The 22,245-nt window shown below is 45.7% G+C and overlaps 1 protein-coding gene across 3 annotated transcripts; it reads right to left on the bottom strand.

Annotated features, from left to right (window-relative positions):
- Positions 1 to 487: 487 nt before the first annotated feature.
- Positions 488 to 21,728, bottom strand: RBX1 (ring-box 1). 3 transcript variants are annotated; one of them, XM_002831181.5, is made up of 5 exons: positions 21,437 to 21,728; positions 19,256 to 19,334; positions 9,020 to 9,090; positions 5,238 to 5,323; positions 488 to 676 (listed from the first exon to the last, which is right to left on the bottom strand). In XM_002831181.5, the coding sequence occupies exons 1-5, from the start codon at positions 21,512 to 21,514 to the stop codon at positions 664 to 666; spliced, it is 327 nt and encodes a 108-aa protein (XP_002831227.2). In that variant the 5' UTR covers positions 21,515 to 21,728; the 3' UTR covers positions 488 to 663. The 3 variants fall into 3 exon arrangements, with proteins under 3 accessions (XP_002831227.2, XP_054399488.1, XP_024095822.1); XM_054543513.2 differs by having other exon boundaries at positions 8,987 to 9,090; positions 21,437 to 21,594; XM_024240054.3 differs by lacking the exon at positions 9,020 to 9,090 and having other exon boundaries at positions 21,437 to 21,598.
- Between the last annotated feature and the right edge of the window lie 517 nt (positions 21,729 to 22,245).

Genomic DNA, 22,245 nt, shown 5'->3' with positions numbered 1-22,245 from the left:
TGGCCAAAAGGTTGGGGACTGCTGTCATACACAACCAAAGGTCACATTTGTATAGTGGTTTTACATTTTACAAAGCTTCTCTCTGTGCCCATATGATGCCACTTAGTCCTCAGAAGCCTGTCACAGTACAGAGGAGGAAAGTTCGGAGTAGAGAGGCAACTTTGCCAAGACTGCCATCAGTAACCAAGCTGTGGAACCAGGACTCAGAACTGGGTTTGACGACTGAATCCCACATTCTTCCCTCTTTCGGCTGCCCACTGCTGTCACACAGGAGAAAGAAGGGCTGACTGCTGTTTTCGGGTGCCGGTGATCCACACTCTGCCTTGAGCTGTCGGGTTCCTTGTGACTAAGTGATGCGCTCAGAGGACAACCCTGCTCTGGCCCCGATGAACAAACATTTCACTTTCGAAAGCTGAGTTTTCAGCCTTGGAAGGGGAGACTCTTCATTTATGTCCACTTTGTTCACATACACAAGAGAGAGCATCCGTTCTAGAATCCAAATGGACTTTATTTGACACAGAATACAATATGGCTACAGAAACAGCAAACTGAAAAAACAAAGCAGAAAAAAACACAGTTCCATCCAATTTGTAATTAGGTAACAGCAGGGAAAGTCATTAAATGAATAACAAAACAATTAAGCTTGATGGAAGAAGTCTTTTCCTAGTGCCCATACCTGAAAGACAAAGCAAATTACTCTGATTAATTCCATGGTAATTTCCTGTTTGAGACATAAAACCTGCTTAAACACATGAGCAACTTTAGTGAGAACCTAAGTGATCACAGTGTGCTCCAGGATTGGGTGACGACACTGACACTAGCTTGGCTGTCACTGTGATTCCCCTTTCCCCTCCCCATCCTAAAGGACTTCTTGCCTACTGCCCCCTCTTAGGGACAGGCTCTCCCTCTGACTCAACCATGCCCACCTGACAGGTGCCAGTAGCTGCCTGGTGGTATTAGGGAGGTGAGAGGGAAAAGTCATTGGTGGTTGTGAAAGGGAGCTCCACCTGCTCACTCCCAGCAGGGGCTCAGACAGTTTGAATTTTCGGGCTGCCCTGATCATGGCGGCCTATTTTCACCTGAACTCCAGTACTCAGGCATGTTTAGGGTAAAGCTAATAATGAGAATAGCAATTGATCAGCCTTCAATTTCAAAATCTGTCATCAGCTCCAATTACAACTCTGATTACATTCAGCTCTATACAAAGAGAAGAGAAGCTAGGCGTGGATTTTGGAGGTTTATGTTTTCCCCAGAAACCAAAATTTGGCTCTAAGAAGATTATAAAAATTAACAAGGGGCCGGGTGCAGTGGCTCACCCCTGTAATCCCAGCACTTTGGGAGGCTGAGGTGGGCAGATCACCTGAGGTCAGGAGTTCAAAACCAGCCTGGCCAACATGGTGAAACCCCGTCTCTACTAAAAATACAAAAATTAGCAGGGCATGGTGGCAGGTGCCTGTAATCCCAGCTACTCAGGAGACTGAGGCAGGAGAACTGCTTCAACCCGGGAGTTGGAGGTTGCAGTGAAGCGAGATCACACTACTGCACTCCAGCCTAGGCGACACAGTGAGACTCTGTCTCAAAAAATATATGTATAAATAAAAATAAATAAACAAGGCCAAGGAATTTCTTCCCCATATAAACAGATTTCTTGAACACAAGATCCCTCATTATTATCTTTTGTCCTGGATCTTTTTAGGCAGTTAACCTGATTAAAATAATTTGTTATATGGATAGAAACTAGGGCACTGAACTCTGGATCACAGCTTCTCATAAGAAATCTACTTGAATATTGTCTTTAAAAAGGCTGTTGTGCCAAATTCCACATAGGTTAGGCTCTAGCATGTGAGATGGGCTGTAGAACAATCCTATCAGATTAAAGAAAGCTGAAGAATTTGTTTTTCCAATGCACTGATAACTACCACCTGGGAAAGTCACCAGTTAGAGTGGCAGAGTCAAAGCCCCAGGAAAGGAATTCGTCATACCCCCGCAATTCTTAGATTTAGCCCTGGGCACATGTACCAGCAAAACGAGACCATTCTGGTCTAAAATGGAACCTTGAGCCTGCTGTAGGGCAGAGCCAATTACAAAGGCCCCCTGAAAACTTAGAAACGTCCTCTGCCCTGACATGTATTCCTGTTATGGTTCCCTGTAGAATGCAAGCTCCAAGGGCAAGGAGGACCATCTCAAACGTTTTTATATTTTACACGGTACTTAGCATACATTTTGCTGAAGGGAGCCCAACAGTACCACTCAGATCCTGAGTATTTGGCAGGTTTCTTAAAAACTGAATACGCATTGATAAGACTTCCAAATGTTTTACCAAAATAAATTATTGACTTCAAAGGCAAAATCACTGCACCAATAATGGATTTCTAAACATTTCACAAACAAAAGAATCCTATTTTTTTTGTTTTTTAAACCAAGTATAGCCTAATAAAGACATACTTAAAAAACTCCTTTCCCATAAAAAAATTCAGTAAAGAAAATGACCAATAATTCAAAAGAAAGCACCGTGCAGGAAGAACACAGCGGTTCACAGAAAAGCGTAAGAGATATAAAAACATGAACAATTGCCCAACCTTACTGAAAATTCAAAAATGAAAATCCAATACTGATTGCCACCTATCAGAGTGGCTAAGATGGAAAAAGTGTATAATCAAGCACTGGCAGGAAATGAAGAAAGGGGAGTTCTGCTTCACTGTTTGGAGGGAGTATAAATTAGTGTGTATTCTTAGGAATGGAAAACCTGACACTATTTATCAAAAACAAAAATATTCATTCTTTTTTTTTTTTGAGACGAAGTTTTGCTCTTTTGCCCCGGCTGAAGTGGCACGATCTCAGCTCACTGCAACCTCTGGGCCCCCGGGTTCAAGCGATGATTCTCCTGCCTCAGCCTCCTGAGTAGCTGGGATTATAGGCACCACCATGCCCGGCTAATTTTTGTATTTTTACTAGAGAGGGGGTTTCACCATGTTGGCCAGGCTGGTCTTGAACTCCTGACCTCAGGTGATCCACCCGCCTCAGCCTCCTAAAGTGCTAGGATTACGGGCAACTGTGCCTGGCCTTTTTTTTTTTTTTTTTTTTTTTAATTGGCTCTATTACCTAGGCTGGAGTGCAGTGGCATGATCTCAGCTCACTGCAACCTCCGCCTCCTGGGCTCAAGCCATCCTCCCACCTCAGCCTCCAGAGTAGCTGGGACTACAAGTGCATGGCACCACATTCAGCTAATTTTCTTTCTTTTTTTTTTTTTGACAGGGTCTCACTCTGTCATTTAGACTGGAGTGCAGTGGCATGATCTCTGCTCACTGCAACCTCTGTCTCCCAGGCTCAAGTGATTCTCCTGCCTCAGCCTCCCGAGTAACTGGGATTCCAGGCATGCACCACTACCGCCCAGCTAATTTTTGTATTTTTTAAAGTAGAGACGGGGTTTCACCACGTGGGCCAGGCTGGTCTCAAACTCCTGACCTCAAATGATCCACCTGCCTCGACCTGCCAAAGTGCTGGGATTACAGGCATGAGCCATCAGGCACGGCCTAATTTACTATTTTTTGGTAGAGATGGGGTTTCAACATGTTGCCAGGCTGGTCTCGAACTAGTGGACTCAAGCAATCTGCCCACCTTGGCCTCCTAAAGTGTTGGGATTACAGATGTGAGCCACCAAGCCCAGCCATACTCTTTACCCATAAATTCCTCTTTTAGGAATTACTGCTCCAGATACAGCTACACATTTACACAAAGCTTCATGTATAAGGATGTTTCTCCCTTCACATTGCTTGCATCAGTGAAAAACTGGAAACGCAAATGTCCACCAATAGGGACTGACTTTTTTGTTTTTTGAGATGGAGTTTCGCTCCTGTTGGAGTGCGATGGTGCGATCTCAGCCCACCGCAACCTCCGCCTCCTGGGTTCAAGCGATTCTCCTGTCTCAGCCTCTCAAGTAGCTGGGTTTACAGGTATGTGCCCCCATGCGCAGCTAATTTTGTATTTTTAGTAGAGACGGGGTTTCTCCATGTTGGCCAGGCTGGTCTTGAACACCCAAGCTCAGGTGATCCACCCGCCTCAGCCTCCCAAAGTGCTGGGATTACGGGCGTGAGGCACCGTACCTGGCCAGGGACTGACTTTTTAAAAAATATAAAAAATGTTAAAAACATGCAAACAAATAAAAAAAGAAAAAAGTTAAGGTACATTTACATAAAGAAATACTCTGCAACCATTAGAAATGAGGTAGTTTGTTATTTGTGGAAAGGGAAAATCTCCAAAATGTACAAAATGAAAAAAAAAAGTGAATTACTGTATAGGATACTCACATTTGTGTTAACAAAAATATATATACACACACAACCATGTAAATACTGGGACATATAAGAGAGAGTCAGAAAATCTCCTAAGAAGCTGTCCTGTCGCTGATGGCTAGCTCCAGCAAGCCGGAGCAGGGGCCTACAGTGGGAAATTCATATTTTGTGGTATACCCTTTCAACCATTTAAATTTTTAAAAATTTACCAGCTCATGTTTTATTTATATAACAATAAAATCTGATCAGGATAGCCATAAATGTTGTATCAGAATTAATCAGTGTGAGATAAACCAGTGAAATATGGTAAGTGGATACAAGTCTAGCCCAAAGCTACCTGACATTAGGTAGTCCATGGAGCCTCATTAGGATGTAATTCTGGAAATATTTAAGAGTTCATAGATTATCACATTTTCTACTTTCACAGACCTTAAAAGGTTGGGAAACCTGCCGGGCATGGTGGCTCACACCTGTAATCCCAGCACTTTGGGAGACCGAGGCAGGCAGATCACTTGAGATCAGGAGTTCAAGACCAGCCTGGCCAACACCGGTGAAACCCAATCTCTACAAAAAATACAAAAATTAGCTGTGCATGGTGGCACACACTTGTAATCCCAGCTACTTGCTAGGCTGAGGTGGGAGGATCGCTTGAATCTGGGAGGTGGAGGTTGCAGTGAGCCAAGATAGTACCACTGCACTCCAGCCTGGGCAACAGAGCGAGACTCTGTCTCAAAAAAAAAAAAAGGTTGGGAAACCCTAGGCTGCAAATGTCTAATGTTGGCTAATCCTTTTTGCATTTTCCATAAAGATAAGTCCTAGCTTAAGTAACCAAAAACTAGTTTTAAAAAAAACAAGGCATGTATCATGTCTGCATCCCCCAAGACCACGCTCCTTTCAGCCTGAGGCAAGTCAAAAAGCCCCGTCAAAACAACCAAAGATACCTACTTTTGGAATTCCCACTCTCTGTTGTCCAATGGACACACCTGTCGTGTTTTGAGCCAGCGAGAGATGCAGTGGAAGTGAAAAGCATGCTGAAAGAAAACATATATTTTATTAAAAATAACTCTGTGCAGGCTCAGACATCGAGCGACAACAGGTCCCACAGGGTAGTGGCATGGGTGACATATAGTGGGCAAGAAAAGAAAAGGAGACAACGAGAGGCAAAGTTCAACAACTGATTATTGGTTAGATGCAAGGATATTTCCAACAAAGCATTTGTTAGAAATGTCATTACTACTAAAGGAAATCATTCAGGAAGCACAGGAGTATGTGCTAGCACTGAGCTCTCTTCTATTTAAGAGAACATGGAATGTGGCTCCTTGGTCCCATTCAGCCTCTAAGGGGATACTTCCACTTTCTTTGGGAAAGGAGGCCCCTGATCGATGCAGATTTCAAATATCCCCATTCCTGGTCTCTAGCTTCCCTCCCACCCTCCTGCCCCTGGAGAATGCGACCTGTAGGAGCAGAGCCTTCTCCCCAGCCCTTGGTAGAGAAGTGCATGGTCACTGCCATTCACCCAGAACTGAGACGGGCACTTCCCCAACCTCCCCACACCCAGCTCAGCTCTGGTCAAAGAAACTTCATTTCTAGATTTATTCACAGACATATTGGTATTACAAGAGCTCAGTACTTCACGTGCCTTTAATGGGTGAGGGACTTTGTCTTAGGGAATGAGATAAAAGAAAATTGGGGTAAAAGGAAGTATTCTTATGAGGGACAAACGGCACACAAGCAGCCTAAAGAGCATCAAAAGGCTTATTTCATAATCAAGACAAGAAGTAAAAAGACAAGAGTACCAAGAACACTGGTAACTGACAGGGAGCTAGAAGTCTGCTTAGATTTGGGAAAAGGACAATCTGCGTGCAGTTTTTTGGTGTGGGCTCATGACACGCAGATGCTAATCACAATGCCTCTGCAATGAGCACTTCTCCCCCTGCTCATGTGCGTATTAGGACAGACGCAGCAAGTGCTTCCTTCATTTCATCTGTGATTGGTGCACTGTGGTGGGGCACGGAGAGAAATACTCACCCTAACAAAACAACAAAAGCTTTACAAGCTTCATTTAATAACAACTGAAATCTGGTCAGTACGTCTCCCAAAGTATGTATGGAACTTAAAGGATTATATAATATGGATTATTATCTTGTGAAATGTCTTTTGACAAAGACAAAAATATAATTCAGTAATTAAGAGCAGAATCCACAGCTAGTACACTAGGGATACCCAAGAGGACAAATATTCTCCTAGAGTGACAGCCTTTTGGAAGATCCCTTTTCTGCTGACTCTTGTATAACTCACTGTGAAAAAGAGAAAAAGCAAAATTTCCAAAAGGCAGAAACAGAGACATTTTTCTTAACCACCAGGTGTTGGGGTCGGGCTCACCGAAGGGTATTCAACAGCTTCTCCCTCTCCCACCTCACACACTGAGCACTTTGCAGCAGTACAGTGTCCTGGTATAGCCCAACTAAGTCAGAGAATACCAAGCGCTGGGGAAAAGGGGGCTGTAAATGAGGTGTCAGGGAGGTGACAGCACCCCTGAACATTTACTAAGATGTATTAATGGATATATTTAGTGGTCAAAGTACAATTTACAGAAGATAAATTTATAGTACTTGACAGTTTACAGAAGATGTTGACATGTATTACCTCATTTGAGGCCTCACATCAACCCTGGCAGGCAAGCATGACAGATATTTTTATCTTCATTTTACAGACAGGAAACCGAAACCCAGACAAGTGACTTGCCTAATTCCTGGAGCTGGTTTGTAGAAGACCCAGAACTAGAACCCAGGACTAATCCAGAGGCTTCTGCCACACCATGCTGGCTCTCTTCTACGGCAGGCTCTCTGAGAGAATCTCTCCTTAGCCAAATTTAAGGGGATGTTCACTCTCTTTTCTTTCCACATAAAGGAACATGGTTCTTAGTATATCTCTGTACGCCAGAGAGGGCAAAGAGCCCAATATACTTCCTTTATCCCCATAAACGATTAAAGCTCCCCCATGGCCAACATGGTCTACTATGAGCCTGGCCAAGGGTCCCAACAGAGATGGAAGAAGGTGTACCAGAAAGTGTGGGTAGGGGCTGGGCACGGTGGCTCATGCCTGTAATCCCAGCACTTTGGGAGGCCGAGGCTGGCAGATCGCCCCAAGGTCAGGAGTTCAAGACCAGCCTGGCCAACATGGCGAAACCCCATCTCTACTAAAAATACAAAAATTAGCAGGATGTGGTGGTACACACCTGTAATCCCAGCTACTCAGAAGGCTGAAGCAGGAGAATCACTTGAACCCAGGAGGTAAAGGTTGCAGTAAGCTGGGATCGTGTCACTGCGCTCCAGCCTGGGCCACATCGTGAGACTCCATCTCAAAAACAACAACAACAACAACAACAACAAAAAACCAGTGTAGGTAGGAAAAAGAGTTGCAAGCCAACAGGAAAAACTACTGCGAACACCGTCTACACAGTAACACCTCTACCTCAAATTTGTATTTATTTAGTTTTTTTTTTTTTTTTGAGATGGAGTCTCACTTCGTCGCCCAGGCTGGAGTGCAGTGGTGTGGTCTCGGCTCACTACAAACTCCGCCTCCCAGGTTCACACCATTCTCCTGCCTCAGCCTCCCGAGTAGCTGGGACTACAGGTGCCTGCCACCACACCTGGCTAATTTTTTGTATTTTTAGTAGAGACGGGGTTTCACCGTGTTAGCCAGGATGGTCTCGATCTACCGTGTTAGCCAGGATGGTCTCGATCTCCTGACCTCATGATTCACCCGCCTCAACCTCCCAAAGTGCTGGGATTACAGGTGTGAGCCACCGCGCCTGGCCTATTTAGATTTTTTTTAACAAGCACTTGTGCTTACTATGTGCCGGGAGTTGTTTAATCACATTTTAACGTAAATCATCTAATCCTGATTACAATTTTATGTGGTCCGCTATCAGCCGCATTTTACATGAGGGAACCCAGGATTAGAGATGTTAAACGCCTTGCCTAACATCACTTAGCAAGTAAGTCACAAAGACAGGGAATGGTGGTCTGACTCTAGAATCTCTTATCCCTGTGTCATGCTGGGAACTGTGGGTATTCTGTCCCCATGACACAGGAGGCCCTGACAAGACAATTTTAGCTCATGTGACTGGGACTTTACCGCTTAAAGAATGAATTTTTAACACATGCTAGAAATAACATATTTGATCTTTGTTATCCTTCACAGCTGTCACACTCTTGGAAGGCCATTCAGTCCAATAAAGCTACATAAAACATTTCCGGCATAAGCCATGTTAAACAAAAATCCTATCTCAGTACATATGCCACACTTAAAACACACATACACAGAGACTTGAACACTCAATTTACTCATCAAACTTAGTTCCATTAGACACCCGGTCTTTAAGAAAGTCTGTTTCAAAGGTACAAAGTTCTACCAAGAGAATATTCCAAAGGGTGCACGTAGGTTTTGAAGGCAATTCCCACAGAGGAAGCCCCAAAATACTGTTAACAAAACTGGGTCCACTTTATAATTAAGACAAATAAGTGCCTCTTTGCAGTAACTGTAATTTTTACCCTGTAACAGGTGAATAGTATTATGATTTAAAATCTTTTTTACTATTTGTATACCTTTTGGGAGAAAGGTGGACTAGTCATTTTTTTCCCTAGTTATTTTCAAGACTAGCAAAGCAGGAAAAGTAGAAATATGTTTACAAGCCATGCTGACAGGGAAAGATGCTTCCTTACGTTACAGACTCCCCACGCGACAGTACACTCTTCTGAAGTAGCGGACGCCTGGTTAGCTTGACATTCTATGCCTGTGGGAACAAGAGCAACAGGATCACTGGACCTTGGGGGCAGCAACGTTTCACTCTATAGCAGCCAAAACAATTCGCAAGTGGTTAATTAGCCATAATTGTTTTTTAATGAATATGGGAAAGGAAGAACAGAGAAGACAGAGATAACAGTATGCTTTCTGACAATTTCCTATCCTTGTTTAAAAAGAGTAACAAATGGGAAATGCACATCTCACTCCCGTTGCCCAGGCTACAGTGCAGTGGCATGAGGATGGCTCACAGCAGCCTTGACTTCCTGGGCTTAGGTGATTCTCCCTCAGCCTCCTGAGTAGCTGGGACTACAGGTGCGCGCCACCACACCCAGCTAATTGTTTGTATTTTTTGTAAAGATGGGGTTTCACCATGTTGCCTAGACTGAGTTTTTTTCCTTTTGAGATGGAGTTTCCCTCTTGTTGCCCAGGCTGGAGTGCAATAGTGCAATCTTGACTCACTGCAACCTCCGCCCCCCAAGTTCAAGTGATTCTCGTGTCTCAGACTCCCAAGTAGCTGGAATTAACAGGCGCACACCACCATGCCTGGCTAATTTTGTATTTTTAGTAGAGATGGGGTTTCTCCGTGTTGGCCAGGCTGGTCTCAAACTCCTGACCTTAGGTGATCTGCCCACCTCAGCCTCCCAAAGTGCTGGGAATACAGGCGCGAGCCACCGCACCCGGCCTGCGATGAGTTCTTGACTGAGATCAAGATCTGATGGGTAAAGCACAACTGGGGATAAATATTCAAAGAACAAGAATTACTAATGCATAATTTGCTTTCTCTGATCATAGTAACTAAATGGAGTCTCCCTTCTGAAGAATAAAAAGCTTCAGGAGAAACTATTTAATAGGGGAGAATTACTTCAAACTACTACAGATGAAAAACAGTAAAACTATGGCTGGGCGTGGTGGCTCACACCTGTAATCCCAGCACTTTGGGAGGCTGAGGCAAGCGGATCACGAGGTCAGGGGTTCAAGACTAGCCCACCCAACATGGTGAAACCTGTCTCTACTAAAAATACGAAAAACTAGCCAGGAGTAGGCCAGGTGCAATGGCTCACTCCTGTAATCGCAGCACTTTGGGAGGCCGAGGCAGGCAGATCATGAGGTCAGGACTTTGAGACCATCCTGGCCAACATGGCGAAACCCCGTCTCTACTTAAAAAAAAAAAAAAAAAAATTAGCCAGGCGTGTGTGGTGGTGGGCGCCTGTAGTCCCAGCTACTCAGGAGGCTGAGGCAGAAGAATTGCTTGAATCTGGGAGGCCGAGGTTGCAGTGAGCTAAGACTGCGCCACTGCACTCTAGCCTGGGTGACACAGTGAGACTCTGTCTCAAAAAAATAAAAAATAAAAAAATAAAACTATTAAAAAAAAAACAAAACTTGATGTTAATGGGCATGTGTGGTTTTAGGGGAAGAGATACCATGATAATACTTTTTTCTTTTCACTCTTCGAAAATGTGGAAAGTGGGCTGGGCGTGTTGGCTCACACCTGTAATGCCAGCACTATGAGAGGCTGAAGTCAGGAATTTGAGACCAGCCTGACCAACATGGCAAAACCCAATCTCTACTAAAAATACAAAAGTTAGCGGGGCATGGTGGTACATGTCTGCAATCCCAGTTACTTGGGAAGCTGAGGTAGGAGAATTGCTTGAACCCAAGGGGCAGAGGTTGCAGTGAGCAGAGGTTGCACACCACTGTACTCCAGCCTGGGCAAAAGAGCAAGACTCTGTCTCAAAAAACAAACAAACAAACAAACCAAAAAAGGCTGGGAGTAGTGGCTCACGCCTGCAATCCCAACGCTTTCGAAGGACGAGGCTGGCGGATCACTTGATGTCAGGGTTCGAGACCAGCCTGGCGAACATGGCAAAACCCCCTCTCTACTAAAAATGCAAAAATTAGCCAGGCATGGTGATGGATATCTGTAATCCCAGCTACTCAGGAGGCTGAGGCAGGAGAATCACTTGAACCCAGGAGGCAGACACACACACACACACACACACACACACACACACACGTGGAAAGCAAAGCACTTACTTTTGCTAGCCAGATTCACACTACAGAGTAACTTGGTTTGTCAACTGATGAAAATAAAGAATTGGGGTCAGGCCCAGTGGCTCACGCCTGTAATCCCAGCGTTTTGGGAGGCTGAGGCGGGTGGATCATGAGGTCAGGAGATCGAGACCATCCTGGCTAACATGGTCTCTACTAAAAATATTAAAAAATTAGCCAGGAGTGGTGGCGGGCACCTGTAGTCCCAGCTACTCGGGAGGCTGAGGCAGGAGAATGGCGTGAACCCGGGAGGCAGAGCTTGCAGTGAGCCGAGATCGCACCACTGCGCTCCAGCCTGGGTAACAGAGAGAGACTCTGTCTCAAAAAATAAAAATAAAAATAATAAAATAAAATAAAAATAAAAAATTGGGCCAGGCACAGTCGCTCACACCTGTAATCCCAGCACTTTGGGAGGCCAAGGCAGCAGGATCACTTTAGCCCACGAGTTCAAGACCAGGCTGGGCAACACAGCAACATCTCATCTCTAGAAATAAAAAAATTAGCCAGGTGTGGTAGCACATGACTGTGGTCCCAGCTACTAAGGAGGCTGAGGCAGGAGAATGGCTTGAGCACAGGCAGTTGAGGCTGCAGTGCACCATCATCGCACCACTGCACTCCAGCCTAGGTGACAGAGCAAAACCTTGTATCAAAAAAAAAAAAAAAAAAAGGCCAGGCACGGTGGCTCAGCCGGGCGTGGTGGCTCATGTCTGTAATCCCAGCCCTTTAGGAAGCCGAGGCAGGCGGATCATCTGAGGTCAGGAGTTCGAGACCAGCCTGGCCAACATGGCGAAACTCTGTCTCTTCTAAAAATACAATTAGCCGGGTGTGGTGGGTGGCGCATGCCTATAATCCCAGCTACTAGAGAGGCTGAGGCAGGAGAATCGCTGGAACCTGGGAGGCAGAGGTTGCAGTGAGCTGAGATCGCGCCACTGCACTCTACCCTGGGTGAAAGAGCGAGACTCCATTTAAAAACAAACAAAAAAAGGATCTAGGGTCTATGCAGTGTATTTAAGAACTTATTGAAACTGGAATACACTACTATAATTAAAAGAATGGCAGAGAAAAGTAAATATGATGTCCTTTAAGTTGGATCCTCTAACTTAGAGGAAGACTGCGTATTATAAAATTAGCTAAATAAGAGCCACAATTATTAAAGTGAAAATCAAAACTGTTTGAAGGTACATTATCACGTTTAAATTTGATCTGCGTCTTTCTTTTGACTGTGGCCATGGCACTACTAACCTAAAGAATCCTTCAGGCTCCCTTCATGGTATAGTCCTTTCCTTCCTCCCTGCCATACCTGGAACATGCTCCTCCTCCTATCACTCTCAAGTCCTCCCCACCCTTCAAGACCCAGCTTAAATCCCTACTTCTTGACTGAAGCTTTTCCTGACTCTTCCACCCTGAGTCATTTTCCTCTCCTTCAGGCACTCTTAACACATCAATTATGAGTATCTCTTTACATACCTGACCTCCCTCCTTCCCCCTCAACTCAAAGCTCCCACAGAGCAGGGACCTGGTCTTTCTATGCCAAGTGCAAATTAGGCTCTTGGTACTTGAACAAGCAAACAAAAACTATTTTTATAAATAGAAGAAATACGGGACAAATACAGATTCATTCTTTTTTTTTTTTTTTAGACAGAGTCTCGCTCTGTTGCCCAGGCTGAAGGGCAGTGGCACAATCTCCACACTGCAAACTCCACCTCCCGGGTTCCAGCTATTCTCCCACCTCAGCCTCCCAAGTAGCAGGGATTACAGGTGTGCACCACCATACCAAGCTAATTTTTTTGTATTTTTAGTAGAGATGGGGTTTCACCATGTTGGCCAGGCCGGTCTTTAACTCCTGACCTCAAGTGATCTGCCTGCCTCGGCCTCCCAAGGTGCTGAGATTACAGGCGTGAGCCACTGCATCTGACCAAGATTCATTCTTTTTTTTTTAGACAGAGTCTAGCTTTGTCCCCCCAGGCCGGAGGGCACTGGTGCAATCTTGGCTCACTGCAACCTCTGTCTCCCGGGTTCAAGTGATTCTCCCGCCTCAGCCTCCCAAGTAGCTGGGACTACAGGCATGCACCACCATGCCTGGCTAATTTTTTGTATTTTTAGTAGAGATGGGGTTTCCCCACGTTGCCCAGGCTGGTCTTGAACTCTTGAGCTCACGCAATCCACGCGCCCTGGCCCTCCCAAAGTGCTGGGATTATAGGCGTGAGCCACCACGCCCAGCCAGATTCATTCTTTACTACAAAATTCCTAAGAAAGAACAAAAATATATAGGAGGGATATTACTGCAATCTAGAGTGCCAAATAAGAAGGGAATATAGCAGGGAAAATGATTAAATATTAGTGTAAAATGTGTTCAATACAAACGTTTTCCAGCTTTTGCTGCAGAGAGTAAGTACAGGGGTTGAGTCCAGTTAGTTTAAACAGGGGCAGGAACTGTTCACTGTCAACCCAGAACAGGTAGACAGTGGCACATACCGGGTTCATGTCACACCCCTGCCAAGGCAGAAGCCTATCACATGATTTATAAAGCTTGGGGACCTTTAAGCTTTGATAAAAACGCTGTACCACCAAAGAACTGTTAAGGAAGCAATGGCTTCATCTCAAGAGTAGACAGATTACACTTTCAAAACACTGACGGGGCCGGGTGTGGTGGCTCACGCCTGTAATCCCAGAACTTTGGGAGGCAGAGCCGGGTGGATCACTCGAGGTCAGGAGTTAGAGACCAGACTGGACAACACGGTGAAACCCCATTTCTACTAAAAATACAAAAATTAGTTGGGCATGCTGGTGCATACCTGCAGTCCCAGCTGCTCAGGAGGCTGAGGCAGGAGAATAGCTTGAACCTGGGAGGCAGAGGTTGCAGTGCGCCGAGATCATGCCACTGCACTCCAGCCTAGGCAACAGAGCAAGACTCTGTCTCAAACAAACCAAACTAAACCAAACCAAACCAAACCAAACTAAACCAAATACTGATGGATCTGTAGTTTTAGGTAGATACTAACATCTTCCAGGCCAAGGCTGGGTCTAAGATGATGAAGATTCCCCGTCATCAGGAATAAGATTACCAGAGGTAATAGAGAAAATAAAACCTAGCATATTTGATTTTTCAGCAACTCCTTAATACAACCAAGAAAGGAGACAATGTAAAATAAAATAAATACAAAGGTACAGGAGGGCATGCAGAATCAATATGGACTTAAAAGAGGAAGTCTTCAGAATGACTGGGGCACAGCCATAATCATTCTTATTTACTTAGAGCTATGTATATAATTACTCATTTAAGGCCAGACAAGATTTATTAAAATACAGCCATTGCTAAATCTAGATTCCTACTTTCATCTTTAACAAAAATTGTCTTTATAAATATGATAAATCCATTTTTTTCTTTACTTGCTAAGTTCTTTTCCCATATAAATCCTTTTTTTTTTTTTTTAAGTTATGACACTCAGACTTCTCCTCAGTGTCTATAATAAAAGTGTGTGGCCAGGGGCAGTGGCTCGTACCTGTAAGCTCAGTGTTTTGGGAGGGCAAGGCAGGAGGATTGCTTGAGTCCAGGAGTTCAAGACAAGCCTGGACAACACAGCAACACCCAATCTCTATAAAAAATCAAAAAATTAGCAGCCAGATGCGGTGGCTCACACCTGTAATTCCAGCACTTTGGGGGCCGAGATGGGTGGGTCACGAGGTCAGGAGCTCAAGACCAGCCTGGCCAACATAGTGAAACCCCGTTTCTACTAAAAATACAAAAAATTAGCCAGGTGTGGTGGCGGGTACCTGTAATCCCAGCTACTTGGGAAGCTGAGGCAGGAGAATCGTTTGAACCCAGAAGGTGGAGACTGCAGTGAGCCGAGATCGTGCCATTGCACTCCAGCTGGGTGACAGTGTGAGACTCCGCCTCCAAAAAAAAAAAATTAGCTAGGTGTGGTAGTGCACATCTGTGGTCCCAGCTACTTAGAGGCTGAGGTAGGAGGACTGCTTGATCCCAGGTCAAGGCTGTAGTGAGCTATGACTGTGCCACTGCACACCAGCCTGGGCACTTGAGTGAGACCCTATCTCTAACAAAAAAATACATAAAAATAAAAAATAAACAGTGTTTCTCTTTTTAAGATAGGGTCTCACTCTCTCACCTTGGCTGGAGTGCAGTGGCGAAATCTTGACTCACTGTCACCTCTGCCTCCCGGGCTCAAGGGATCTTCCCACCTCAGCCTCCCAAGTAGCTGGGACCACAGGCGTAAGCCACCATGCCTGGCTAATTTTTTGTAGAGACAGGGTTTCGCCATGTTGCCCAGGCTGGTCTTGAACTTCTAGGCTCAAGTGATCTGTCTGCCTCAGCCACCCAAACTCTTGGGTTTACAGGTGTGACCCACCTCACCTGGCCAAGAGTGTCTTTTTTTTTGAGACAGAGTTTTGCTCTTTTTGTCCAGGATGGAGTGCAATGGCAGGATCTCGGCTCACTGCAACCTCTGCCTCCCAGGTTCAAGAGATTCTCCTGCCTCAGCCTCCCATGTAGCTGGGATTACAGGTGCGTGCTACCACTCCTGGCTAATTTTGTATTTTTAGTAGAGATGGGGTTTCACTGTGATAGCCAGGATGGTCTCGATCTCCTGACCTCATGATCCCCCCGCCTCCGCCTCCCAAAGTGCTGGGATTACAGGCATGAGCCACCGCGCCCGGCCTAAGAGTGTCTTTTTTTTTTTTTTTTTTTTTGAGACGGAGTCTCATTCTGTCACCCAGGCTGGAGTGCAGTGGCGCGATCTCGGCTCACTGCAACCTCTGCCTCCCGGGTTCACGCCATTCCCCTGCCTCAGCCTCCCAAGTAGCTGGGACTACAGGCGCCTGCCATCGCACCCAGCTAATTTTTTGTATTTTTAGTGGAGACGGGATTTCACCTTGTTAGCCAGGATAGTCTCAATCTCCTGACCTCGTGATCCGCCCGCCTTGGGCTCCCAAAGTGCTGGGATTACAGGCGTGAGCCACCGCGCCTGGCCTAACAGTGTGTTTCTTAAAGGTAAAGACTTGAGGTCGGACGTGGTGGCTCACACCTATAATCCCGGCACTTTGGGAGGCCAAGGGGGGTGGTTTTTTTGAGGCCAGGGGTTTGAATGGGTCATGTCTGTAATCCCAGCGGTTTGAGAGGCCAAGGTGAACGGATCACCTGAGGTCAGGAGTTTGAGATCAGCCTGGCCAACATGGTGAAACCCTGTCTCTCATAAAAATACAAAAAATTAGCCGGGTAAGGTGGCCCACACCTGTAGTCCCAGCTACTCGGGAGGCTGACGCAGGAGAATCACTTGAACTCCAGCCTGAGCGACAAACAAGAGACTCTGTCTTAAAAAAAAAAAAAAAAAAAGGTAAAGATCTGCCCGATCTCAGTCATTGTTTTATCCTGGTGCCTACCAGGATGCTCAGGATATATTCATTGGATAAATAAAAGACAGGACTTAGAAAATACTTTCATAAGTTTTTGTTATAGGATTTCAATATCCTACTTCATCTGACATTTAAAATATATTATGAAACAAAACAGGTATCCCACTGAAAGCCTAATATGATGTCTCAAGCATTTCACTCTAAGAGAAGTCAGAATATGGATCGCCTCTGTCTTCTGTGGTCCTTTTAAGAAGTACATTCTCTCATATCCAGAGACACATATACACTGACTTAAAATACAGAGAAAAAAAATCAGGGTTATATAAAATCATTAAAAATCATTAACTATTTTCAAAACAGAGCCCCAAGAAAGTAAAATTTTCTCTGGGTGTAACTCCTTGAGAAAATGCAAGGCCGAGAAACTGGCAAGCATGTAATCAAAGACCCCACCCAAACACATTTGAAACCATGCATATGTTTTTCTGTGATGGGTTCACGTCATCTATATTAAACATTATGGTAGGTGCTGATCTCCCTTGGCTGTAGTGTAAAGAGATAAACAGCATCAAAGCTCAAAGAAGCCAAGGGCAATACATGACCAGTATAAGCCATGACTGCTTTCCAACAGAAAATATTTGATTCGTGCTTTCCAAGTTGAAAACATCTGAGCAAGTTTAAGATAAGATCTAAAGCTCAACTATGGGTTAGTCTTACATTGCACAATAAAGTAGTTATTAAGCACGTGACTACTGAGCACTTGAAATGTGGCTAGTCTGAATCCAGATGTGCTGTAAGTTTAAAATACACACTGAATTTCAAAGATAGTACAAAGACAGAATGTAAAATATCTCATTTTTTTTACATCAATTACATGTTGAAATAAAACTATTTTGGCTATAAAAGGTTAAATAAAATGGATTAATTTCACCTTTTTATTTTCTTTTTACTTTATGAATGTGGGTACTAGAAAATTTCAGGCCAGCCACAGTGGCTCATGCCTATAATTGCAACATTTTGGAAGGCCAAAGTGGGAGGATCACTTGAAGCCAGTTCGAGACCAGCCTGGGCAACAAAGCGAGATCCCGTCTCTGAAAAAAACAAAAAAAAAAAAAAGGAAAAAGAAAATTTAAAATTATATATGTGTTTGTATTGGCTTACATTCAGATTGGACAGTGCGACAAAACCAAGGAAGAGAAGAGGTGAAGAATATTCTAGGCAAAAAAGACTAGGCCATGTAAGGGCTCTAAAATAGAGCATGGACACTTAAGAATGGAAAAGCAGGCCGGGCGTGGTGGCTCACGCTTGTAATCCCAGCACTTTGGGAGGCAGAGGTGCGCAGATCACCTGAGGTCAGGAGTTTGAGACCAGCCTGGCCAACACGGTGAAACCATGTCTCTACTAAAAATACAAAAATTAGCTGGGTGTGGTGGCAGGTGCCTGTAATCCCAGCTATTGAGGAGGCTGAGGCAGGAGAATCACTTGAACTCGGGAGGCGGAGGTTGCAGTGAGCTGAGATCACGCCACTGCACTCCAACCTGGGCGACTCCATCTCAGAATAAGGAAAAAAAATGGAAAACCGGCCAGGGGCCATGGCTGCTTTGGCCACCGCGGTCAGTTTAAAAAAAAAAAAGTATCCAGATAAACTAACAGAGTGAGCAGGAGTGATTCAAGACGAAGTTGTAAAGGCAGGTGGGTGATCTAAAAAATAAGTTCCTATAATTCCAATTCTAGAAACTTGAAGTTTCTTTCCTCCATTTCTGGCCTCAGTAACAAATCATTTTAGTTCCCAGATGAAAAAGTATCCTCAACTGTTCCTGGTGTGATCAACATTCTTGTCCCTTCTACTACAAGGACAGGAAATCAGTCCATCAAAGACTATAATCGGATCACTGTGCTGACCACTACATGTAATAAAATATGTGGAGATTTAAATGAAATTTCTTTAGTGCAATTAGTTATTTATTTAGATGTTGGCAATGATTTCCTTTTTATTATGTTTGGGCCTAACATACAAAATCCTCACTCCTTAGGCTTCTTTCCTTCGTAAACAATGACCAGCAAAAATTAGCTCAGATAGACTTTTTTTTTTTTTTTTTTTTTGAGACTTTGAGTCTTGCTGTGTTGCCCAGGTTGTAGTGCAGTGGTGTGATCTCGGCTCACTGCCACGTCCGCCTCCCAGGTTCAAGCAATTCTCCTGCCTCAGCCTGCCAAGTAGCTGGGATTACAGACATGCACCAGTACGCCCAGCTAATTTTTGTATTTTTAGTAGAGACAGGGTTTCACCATGTTGGCCAGGTTGGTCAACTCCTGGCCTCAAGTGATCCGCCCGCCTTGGCCTCCCAAAGTGCTGGGATTACAAGCATGAGCCATTGTACCTGGCCTCAGAATATTTTAGCTCAAAGTTTATTTTCCTTCTTTCACTATTTCTACCTTTGAGTCTAGATACAAGATGGAAGATACGCAGGAAAAATCAACAGTGCCTGTTGTCCACAATTAATTCTAAATGTGTCCCTGCCATCTTTAGATTGAGTAGATTTATTCTGAGAGCTGCGTATGCCTCCAGGACATCATAAAAAAACTACTCTATTTCAAACACACCAACAGACTAGATACAGAAGACCGAGTGCTCAGAGTAGGCTTGTTATCTCCTTGTGAAGAAGAAAATCAGTCACATCAAGATAGCCACAATCTCTGCAACCTTCTCAACTTCCTCCCATCCTCCTCCAATTACTTACAAAGATCCATAATGTGGTTCCTGCAGATGGCACAGTTATCAACCACAATATCCCAGGCCCAGAGGGCTACTGCATTCCACTGCAAAGACAAAAAGAGGGAACAATGCATTCTCCTTATAACACACACACACTCTTTAGGACTTCAGGCTGCAGCTGCAGTTATCATCTCTTTGGCCACAGGGAACCACCAAACAAAAGTTTTTGGATATTACGTTAATCTTATTATACCAAAGACAACAGTAGACTACACATATGTTCTCCTATTCCTCCAAAAGGCTGAGTATATGAACACAAAAATTAATGTCATCTTTTAATTTGTTTCTTATAGTTTAAAATAATTTAGTCTGGCCGGCGCAGTGGCTCACGCCTATAGTCCTAGCATTTTGGGAGGCCGAGGCGGGTGGATCACCTGAGGTCAGGAGTTCGAGACCAGCCTGGCCAACATGGCGAAACCCCATCTTTACTAAAAATACAAAAATTAGCCAGGCCTGGTGGCGAGTGTCTATAATACCAGCTATTTGGGAAGCTGTGGCAGGAGAATCGCTTGAATCTGGGGGATGGAGGTTGCAGTGAGCCGAGATCGTGCCACTGCACTCCAGCCTGGGCGACGAAGTAAGACTCCATCTCAAAAAAAAAAAAAAAAAAAAAAAAAGCACAAACTTGAATTTCTGTGCAGGTTTTGGTGGCAGTTGCAGAAGAGCTCAAAATCTGAATAAGTATCTGCTCTACCAGGCAGCTCTGGAAGCATGAGCAATGAAGTGAAAGCTAGGGAACAGAATGAACTAAGATAATGACTGGATCATAAAATGGGTAATCGTGGGATAAGCTGGATAATTAACTACCTGTGTCAGTACACAGAACAAGGTCATCACTTAAATCTTAGATTACTTCATAAAAAATTCTACAATTCACTAGAATTTTGATTCTTACCATAAAATAAACTGATATTCGCAACTTTTATATGTTTAGACTCTTCTATTAAGATAATAATTCCAGTAAGAGTTTAACTAAAAGTGGCATTTCATTGATTCAACTCTGGCTTCCTCAATTACAAATACTCCCAAACCTTCATCGCTTTCAAACCCCATTCTCAGTGCCTAGTAACTTCTTCACCACTTTTCACATCACAGCTTCAACTTGGAGGAAAAGCCCTTACTTCTATTATTACTCAATATGGCTGCTGGCCGTAACTGAGCAGCAGTGGCCACAATGAGACACCAAAAAGCACGAGGGATATTGTCAGGGTTTAGCCAGATTTTCTAGGAATATCTTCCCTATTTCAGAATCTCCATTTTCAACAGCTTTCATGTTAGGTGGGAATCCACACTGTTCTCCCAAACTGTGGCAAACCACTAAAAGGCATTTCATGCAAAAAGACACGTTCCATTTTTGCTTTCCCACGCTTACCAAGTCATTCGCGACTAGTACTCAACCCTCCCTAAATGCCATAAGATTTGGGCTCGGATTTTCTTAATAGGTTCCACCATGCTTTTTATTATTATTTTGGAAGGGGGAGATTCTGGACGTGACCGAGAACCCAAGAGTGGGGTGGTTGTGTGAAAAGCCAACAGACGTCTCAGAAGAGCCAAGCATTACACTCCAGACTCTAACCAGGCGGTGTGAGGCCCAGAGATGGGGTTAATGGAGGCCTCGGTTCAGCGAGGACCAAGTCTGGATCCCTCCAAGTGAGGACCCCAAGCTTCAAAAAGGGGCGGAGCAAGATCACCAAGGGGGCTCCTCAGAGGCCTCCAATGCGGTAGGACCTCAGGTTCCAGGCTTTCGCCGCACTGCCCCATCCTCCACCGCGGCATTCGCTTGGACTCCCCATTCCACCCGCCCCACCCCACCCCACCCCACCCTGGCCTTCCCCCACCTCTCAACCACTCCAGTGACAGCTCAAGCGCTTGGCTCCCGCCGCCAAGTCACAACCCCGCGTATCTCAATAATCAGCTCTGTGATTGGCCCCTTAGCCTCAGAGCGAAACCAACACTTCCCCCAACAGTGGGCCGCCGTCACGCCGATCAACTCTAAGACCCGCCCCCCCGGCTTCCTTTCGTGGTACCCGGTCCCAGGAACGCCCTGAAATGAAACCCTTTACTCCGCGCCTCGACCATCCTCGGGCCTGCCAGCCAGATCCGCGCCTCTCTAGCTTCCCTGAGGAAGGCGCTGGCGAGACCCAACCTTTTTCACTTCAAAGCGCTTCTTGCCCGCGCCGCTGTTGGTGCCGCTCGGGGTATCCACATCCATCGCTGCCGCCATTTTGGAAACACACGGTCTGTCGTCCGACCACCGCGTCTGCGCAGCAGCGCACACTTCGCTCCCCCCACCTCCCCGGTACCTCCTCCTGCACCCCACCCCTTACTGGCGCGCGAGGGGGAGGTGGGGGCGGAGCACGTGACCACGCCTCTTAAAGGGGCTGTCGCAGGTCGCCCCACCCGCGAAGTGTAGGCCGGGGAGGGGGCGGTGGCCGGAGTGGGTGGGGCGGGGCCGGGCCGTGCCGAGGCTACGTGAGCTAGCCGGGTGGAAACGTTCGAAAGGGCTCGATGTTGCCGCCTCCTCTGGGAAGCCCCCGACCGCCCTCCGTCAGCTGGGGCGGCGGCTGCTTCCTCCGCCTGAGCCAGACCTGCGCCGCAGTCCTGTCCTGCCTGCCGGGCTCGCCGGGTCGCCGCGCGGCTCCCGGTGCTGGCGGGGGTGGGCGCCCGCCGCCCGCCCCGAAACCCGAGAGTCCTCGCTGGTCTTTCGCAGACTCTGACCCGCTTCCGAGCCAGGCCCAAGGTGCAGTCCCCGTGGGAGGGCTGGGGCCCAGGCGCCGTCTGGTCTCTGATTTCTGTTCGGGAACTGCTCAGGGGTTCGATGGGGAGAGAGGAGGCCCCCGAAGTTCCTCCCTAAGGCCACACTGAGCAGGCCCCCAGCCCTGACTTTACCCACCCGCCAAGCCTGGGGGGTGGCCTCTGCGCCCGCATAGTCGCAGTCCTAGGACCGCCTTTGGT

The sequence above is a fragment of the Pongo abelii genome, chromosome 23, assembly GCF_028885655.2.
Source record: "Pongo abelii isolate AG06213 chromosome 23, NHGRI_mPonAbe1-v2.0_pri, whole genome shotgun sequence".
Taxonomy (NCBI): Eukaryota; Metazoa; Chordata; class Mammalia; order Primates; family Hominidae; genus Pongo; species Pongo abelii.
This window is presented reverse-complemented; position numbering and strand designations above follow the sequence as displayed.

What these genes read in the sequence shown, in the direction of transcription:
- RBX1 (XM_054543513.2), bottom strand. Translation starts at nt 21,514, where the DNA reads ATGGCGGCAGCGATGGATGTGGATACCCCGAGCGGCACCAACAGCGGC. An exon ending in AGCGCTTTGAAGTGAAAAAG is followed by an intron (nt 19,335 to 21,436) that starts GTTGGGTCTCGC and finishes TTGTCTTTGCAG; the next exon opens with TGGAATGCAGTAGCCCTCTG. An exon ending in GAACCACATTATGGATCTTT is followed by an intron (nt 9,091 to 19,255) that starts GTAAGTAATTGG and finishes TTGTTCCCACAG; the next exon opens with GCATAGAATGTCAAGCTAAC.